This window comes from Eschscholzia californica, unplaced genomic scaffold (assembly GCF_041429995.1).
Source record: "Eschscholzia californica isolate CP2 unplaced genomic scaffold, dmEscCali1.0.p SCAF_2, whole genome shotgun sequence".
NCBI lineage: Eukaryota > Viridiplantae > Streptophyta > Magnoliopsida > Ranunculales > Papaveraceae > Eschscholzia > Eschscholzia californica.
The window spans coordinates 61,027,950-61,035,187 of NW_028238309.1; the positions used below are offsets into that span (position 1 = coordinate 61,027,950).

General features: G+C 36.4%; 2 protein-coding genes across 2 annotated transcripts; one reads left to right on the top strand and one right to left on the bottom strand.

Annotated features, from left to right (window-relative positions):
* The first annotated feature begins 1,520 nt into the window (after positions 1-1,520).
* On the top strand, positions 1,521-2,465 carry LOC147559883 (uncharacterized). The gene has a single exon (XM_086659225.1). The coding sequence runs from the start codon at positions 1,521-1,523 to the stop codon at positions 2,463-2,465; it is 945 nt and encodes a 314-aa protein (XP_086515351.1).
* A 2,234-nt stretch (positions 2,466-4,699) lies between these two features.
* Positions 4,700-6,284, bottom strand: LOC147559884 ((RS)-norcoclaurine 6-O-methyltransferase-like). The gene is made up of 2 exons (XM_086661824.1): positions 5,439-6,284; positions 4,700-5,084 (listed from the first exon to the last, which is right to left on the bottom strand). The coding sequence occupies exons 1-2, from the start codon at positions 6,195-6,197 to the stop codon at positions 4,779-4,781; spliced, it is 1,065 nt and encodes a 354-aa protein (XP_086517950.1). The 5' UTR covers positions 6,198-6,284; the 3' UTR covers positions 4,700-4,778.
* Positions 6,285-7,238: the final 954 nt, after the last annotated feature.

Here is a 7,238-nt window from a genome sequence, read left to right on the forward strand (position 1 = left end):
TTTGTAATAAAGACTTTGGACAGGGATAATGTCACAGGTTAGGTGCGTGAAAGCTACAACTTTTTTTTGTTGTTGCAAGTGAAAGCTACAATTTAATATAATTATACTGCCTCAGTACATACGAGCATCTTGGATTTAATTATTCATGGGGACTGGGGAGAGGTTGGGAGAAATTCCTTCACAAAACCCAACAACCTAGTTTTACTAATTTGTTTGGGTTAATTCTATTTTGCCCCCTAAAGATGACCAAATCATCAAAATAGCCCCTAAAGATGACTAGTTTCCATTGTGGCTCCCTTTTTTTATTTTTTCGTTAATTGTTCCGTCAGAAGGGATGCATAAAATGCACTTTCTCCCATGGGACGTGATCCAAATACCGAAAGAGCTAGGTGGTCTTGGTATTAGGGCTTTGACCAAGGTCAATCAGTCTCTGGTGGCTAAGATAGCCTGGAGACTGCTAATCTAACCTAATACTACATGGGCCAAGATCATTATAGCTAAGTATTACACCACAAATTCTTTTTGGAATGAAGAAAAGAAAAGAAATTCAACTCCTTTGTGGTCGGCTTTAATGAAGGTGAAGGATGATCTCCAAAAACAATGTTGCTGGAAGCAGGGGCGGACCCACATAGGGACCCGTGGGGGCACGTGCCCCCACGGACCTATGTGGGTTCTCAATTAAATGAGTTTATAACCTTATAAAATAATAAAGTAACCCTTATGCATAAAGAATGTTGCTTGGCCGGGTGGATAGAGTGAGAGTTCAATGTGTATGAGGGCATGAGTTCCAATCTCCAAATTTTTCTTTTTTGTGTTTTTAGTTTTTATGGCTAATTTGTTTGTGGCCCCTAGCTTTCAATTCATCATCATTTGATCCTTGTATTTTCCCCTTATGACTGCATACTTTCAAATAAGTTCCTATATGGTTTTTTTTTCTAACTTCGATGTTTTTTCTCGTAAACTTTGTCGTACCTATTTTTCTCATATTATTATTATGTCTTCCTTTTCTATTTTATTTTTCCTATATATATTATAGTTCGAGTTATTTTCTTTTAACTTAGTCCGTTTTCTCTCTTTCTTCTTAATTTCTTTAAGAACGTAGAACGTGGTAATCATTTTTCAACACAAGGACTCTCAATCTTTTAACATAAAACATAAACATTATTTTCTGTATAATGCATATGTATATAAGAATATTTATTTTTATTAAGACAATAGTTAATGCAACTAACATGTTAGCACTAGTCAAATAAGCTGAGAGTGTAGGTATAAGAAACATAATCAATTGGTCGAACATCATATCCAATTTTTTGCCAATTTAAAGTTGTTTTTTATAAATAAAAGTGCCCCCACTAAATAAAATTTCTGGGTCCGCCACTGGCTGGAAGGTGGGTGATGGTTCTTCGTTGAGTATTACTGAAGACCCATGGATCCCTGACATTCTAGGTTTCAAACCACATTGCACTGCCCCCTTGCCTGCAAATATCCATTGGGTGTCAGATCTGATCGATACTACGAACATGGTATGGAAAACTGAAATATTAACTCAGTATTTTGAGAATACTACAGCAATGGCAATCCACCAAATCAAGTTATCAAGATTTACTCCTCTAGATCGACTAATATGGATCCCTACAGCAAATGGTGTTTTCTCTTCAAAGTCCTTCTTCAAACAAATCACATCAAATCACCCTAACCCAAGGGCTGGTGGGGAGTTTCCATGGTCAAACTTATGGAAGATAAACTTTATTGAACCTAAGGTACTCTTATTTATATGGAAATTAGTAAACAACGGCTTACCAGTGTTAACCAACATCGTCAAATGCAACATCCACATCAGTATTGAGTGTGGCTTATGCAACCAGGGAGCCGAGTCAACCAAACATCTCTTCAGCGACTGCCCAAAATTTACAGAGCTATGGTCACTTGCACAGGTTCATGAACCACTCGCAAAAGAAGAAGAACCAGAGATGTTAATAAGAAACTTGATCAAACTGAGTAAATCTAATCCAAAAAGTGTTAAGTTCTATGCTTACCTTTTATGGTTCTTTTGGAAGGAAAGGAACAGCACACAGTTCAACCACACTCGGGTCTTCTTACCAGGTATCATACTCAAAACCTTGCGTGAGTCCACTAACATGTCTGTCACAAACATGAACATGAATGAAGATCTAAGGTGGACACCTCCAGAAGAAGGGATGATAAAAGCAAATTTCGATGGAGCTTTTGGGACTCAAGGGGCTTCAGTAGGTATTGTGTTTAGAAATAGTGAAGGGGTGACGCTATATCATGAAGGCAAGAGAATAAACCCAAAATCGCCGCTAGATAGCGAAGCACAAGCTCTGCTGCTGGCTTGTAAGAAAGTGGAGGAACTAGGGTTTCGTAGGGTTTTATTTGAAGGGGATTCCAGATCAATCGCACATGCGGCAAGGGACGGCGAGGATCAAATCCCGTGGCGCATCTAAGGTACAATACTGGAGATAAGAGCACAGCTGTCCCGTCTCGAAAAGGGTGAAATCAAAGCAGTTTCTCGAGAAGCCAACACTTTAGCCCACAGTATTGCTCAATCAGTTTTCAGTTGCTAGCTTTCGCTTCTTTTGTAATTTAGTCCTTATTTTCAGTTAGGTCTAAATTCTGTCATTTAACTTCATTGTATCTCGAAGCAGCCGTTAGTGGCAATTAATGAAGTTATTTTCTCCCCAAACAAAAAAAAAATCTTGTCTCTCAAATCAAACTAACTTTTTTTCAATTTTTGAAATACTTCTCTAACTTCCTCCTCTCCCTTCAGATCAAGCCTTTTAATTTGCATCAAAACTCAACTCTCCCTCCACATCAACAACCATCCATTAAAACCCCAAAACTTAAATTGAAACACCAAATCCGTTGTCCCAGCTCTGAACACCTCCATGATTGAATATAAAGTTTTTGATGTGGAAAGACTAAATCTAGGGGACCAAAATAGATCAATCACCATTAGAGATGAATAAAATGTAGAGAGAGAAAATTTTAGAGAGAGTTGCAGGAAAGACTAAAATTTATATAGAGAGAGTGAGGGTGTGGGAAAGAAGATTGGTTTTGTGAATTACTCTACTTTCATTATAAGTTTGCCGAAATGGAGGAGTTTGTCGTCGATCCTAACAATCTTGTTTTACTTGTTCTCATTTGATCCTCCCTCATCCATTTTGTTGTTTGAGAGAGTATATTTGAAGAGTGATTTGAAGGTATACACTTACTTTCTCTCTCTAAAAACTTCTTTCATCGATTTTCTATCTCTAAGAGTAATGATATTGTTCATCTATTACACTCACTGCGATTTTCATTATAAGTTTGCCGGAAATGGAGGAGCTTGTCGTCGATTGATATCTGCAACTATGTATGGAGATTTGATGTGTTGCTTATAATGGAAAATTTTCTCGATTAGAGTCAAAAAATAATTTTTTTTTTTTCAAGATTTGATGGAACAGATTCTTTCCCCCCTTGCGATTTTAATCGATCATCATTCATGAGATCAGTTTGTTTTTTATGATATCTTAAATCAAATTATTCTGTCTCTAAATTTTTTATTTATTGGTTGTACCTTGAAATGAATAAAATTTACTGTTTTGTGTTGGTTTGTTCTTCCCCTTCCATTATCAAGACCAAAGAGAAAAAGAGGGAAACAGTTTTTTAAGAAGAAGAGAAAAAATTTACTGTATTTTTTTATTTATTTGTTGTACCTTAAGTCAAAAATTTTGTGGCAAACAAAAACCTTTTGTCAGAGGGGTAAATTAGGAAAGATGATGACGAGTAATTAAAGTCTGACGGAGGAATAGACGGAAAGATGAAAAAGGGGGCCAAAATGGAAGCTGGTCATCTTTGGGGGGCCATTTTGGTGAGTTGGTCATCTTTAGGGGGCCAAAATAGAATTAACTCAATTTGTTTTCATAAATTATCATTTTCAGGGTACTTCTAACTTGTCGCTTGCATTTTTTTTGGGAATCGAATCTAGGACCTCCAGGTTTTTGAAGTTTATGTCAACACTTTTGAACCACTCGGGCAACCAAATGTTGACACATGTCGCTTCCATTGCACATGTTAATTTAGAACATTTTTCTATTGACACTACAAAAATAGGAAGAGACAGGGTGGACACATAGAAATCAAGATATCGTCCCGCTAGCTAGAGTTGTTACTGACAAAGATACGACCATGAGAGAGGATCTTTTCACTATCGGCCAAGTCACGTGGGTGGCATCAAGTTGGTGTCTTACCACCGCAAATCTTCACCGGTGATCTTCCCCCACCATCCAAACTTATATAAGTTTAACAAGTTTGTGCGGGAAAGAGATTGATTACAACCCTAATTTTTTTCCTGGTTTTTATTATGAACATTGAACTGACTTGATCGTCGAAGTGTCTACTAACTTTTATTCCAACCGTAATATTTTGAACATCATGTTTATTCTTATACATGTACAAGTACGCAATCTAGCTATTTTAATTATGATGACAGCAACAAATATTGGTTGAGAAAAATGTGATTTATGGTAGTATTCCAGACGGGTTTTTGTTCGCCGACGACTGTTTTGTCGTTGGCAATAAAATTTTGCCTTCCTCGGCGGCTTCATACCTAGGACAAAAGTTTTCATTTTTGTCGTGAACACTCGAACCCAAGACCCCAACGACTTAAGTGGGGATGCAAACAATTGAAACAAAAGACTTGAGAAATGAGAGCATTATTACAACATTAGCAAATACATGATAAAAATGAAAGAGGGTAACAAGTCTTATGAAAATATTTAACCTAATGGATAAGGAAAAGCTTCAATAACAGATTGTACTGTAGACATATGAGTGATTTTGTAACTTTCAAACCCAGCAGCATATATTAGTTTCTTCCATTCTTCCTCTGTCCTCTCTTTACCTTCAGTTTCAAGCATCATATAAATATCCAAAGCTAGTCTGTACTTGGTATAAGGATGCTTGGAATTCATGTCTACAATGACATCGACGATTATAACCTTTCCTCGTTCTTGAGCTACTGCTTCTTTGCATTGTTTTAGAATATGAATGCATTTGTTATCATCCCAATCGTGAAGTATCCACTGAAAATGCATCAAAATAAATAACTTTCACTCACTACAAAAATGAAGGTTGTTTCAAGGACATCTTAAATACCGTCGGTAGTACATCTATTGCCGACAGTGTACTGGACTTCCCATCGGCAATAAACTATCGAAAACAATCGATAATTTTTTTTTCCTGAAATGTCACCATACTTTAAGTGGTATGGTTCCGTGTCTCGAACAGAGTGTGGAAACCAACTTGGTAACCACCTCAACCAAAAAAGTTTTTGACGTTTATTTTGTAGTGACCAGAACAGACTACACAGTGAATTTGATTTATAACCATATATAAAAGTTAAAAATATATATATTTAATAAAGAAAAATTAATTACCTTCATCAAGATAGCATCAGCACTTGGAATTGACTTGAACATATCACCTTCAATTTTGACAATATTAGGAATATCAGGGGAATCAGAAATCACATGGGGGAGATCATAAATACTACATTTAATATGTGGGAAAGCCTTGGAAATAGCTTTGACAGTAGTTCCAGTTCCACCACCAACATCAACAAGATTTTGAATTCCTTGGAAAATATTTCCACATTCATTAACTAAAGCTGATGTTACTAATCTAGAATCACAAGCCATTCCTTCATTAAAAACCTTATTTTTTTCAGGATTAGCACTCATATAATCCCATATACTTCTCCCTAATGCTTTCTCAAAAGCATTAGAATTATTCACTAATCCTTCTTTCAAATAGTGCAAAGGAGACATGAAATCTTTATCAGTCATGTACAGAAATGCAGGAACAAATGATTTCTCCAAACCCTTAACCAGATATTTGGCTGGTGGTAATAAAAAGTATTTAATTTCACCTGCAGATGATGATTCTTCTTTTTCTTTTTTCAAAAGTTTCATATGAACTAAATAACGGATAACTCGGTATAATCTATCTAAATGAATGGGTTGAACAGGTAAGTTTGAAGCTAAGTCAGATAGAGTCATGGGTTTTCCATGGTTGTGAATTGTGTCGAAAATTTGAAGATCAATAGCTGATCTAATGACTAATTGTTCTGAAAAACCATAAATTTGTTTCCAAATTTTGGCTTGGATTGCTTGATCATTTTTGTTTGCTCCTTCCATCAAATTTGAAGATTATGATTAATTTTGGTAAGAATTAGAGAATAAGTGTTGGGAGGATGAGATTTTGTTTATTAACAGAAACCACGTGAAGCTTGAGGAAGCCTGGCGTGACTCGCGTGAGCACCATTAATTTTAGGCTAATTCATGTTTAGGTCCCTTAATTCGTACTCTTTGTGTGTTGTCTCCCTAAATTTTATTTATTTATTTTTTGGAAGTTGACTACGAATCTACATATGTCGTTACATTTGGCACTTGATACATCATAGATGTGATAAGTTCGATAACCGCCCACTCAAACACTAACAAGACCGGGCCTATAACCCAGCTAGACAATGGCCTAAAGTCCAACAACATTATTTATAGAAAATTTTGATGAAAGGCCCAAATTTTGGGCCCAAATACAAAAAAAAACCCAACAAGGTTTATTATCTCACCCAAAACCCAATAATCAAATAATAATTCATATCAAACCCAAATACACATCCCTATGCTTCATCTCTTCCCAACTTGTATCTCTAAGACCTAATGGTTTCTTCTATTCCCTCTTTTGCCCTCCTATATATATCCAACTACTCCCTCCTTTTCCAAACCAAAATTTTCTCTCTCTAAAATATCTCCCTTTCTCCATAACCGGGTTTCTTTCTCTCTCTACCTCACCGCCCAACACCAAACCCTCTTTTCTCTTTTCTCTCTCCAACCTCACCGACCATCTCTTCAATCTATTCCACCTTCATTCATCATCTTCTTCTCTGTAGACCCTCCTTTGCTGCTTCATTCATCATCTTCTTCACTGTAGACCCTACTTTGCTCGTTCACTCATCATCTTCTTCTCTGTTTTCGTGGAAGCCCAGACGTGAAAAGTTCCACCTTCATTCATTCCTCATCGTCTTTTTGGTGGAAAAACCGTCCCGAGATAGATAACCTTTTTCACGTTTTCGTGGTTCAGTCATCAGCTTCAGTCATCATCTTCTTCTCTGTAGAAATTTCAGTCATCATCTTCTTCTTCCATAAAACCAGGTACCTTTTTATTATTTGTTCATC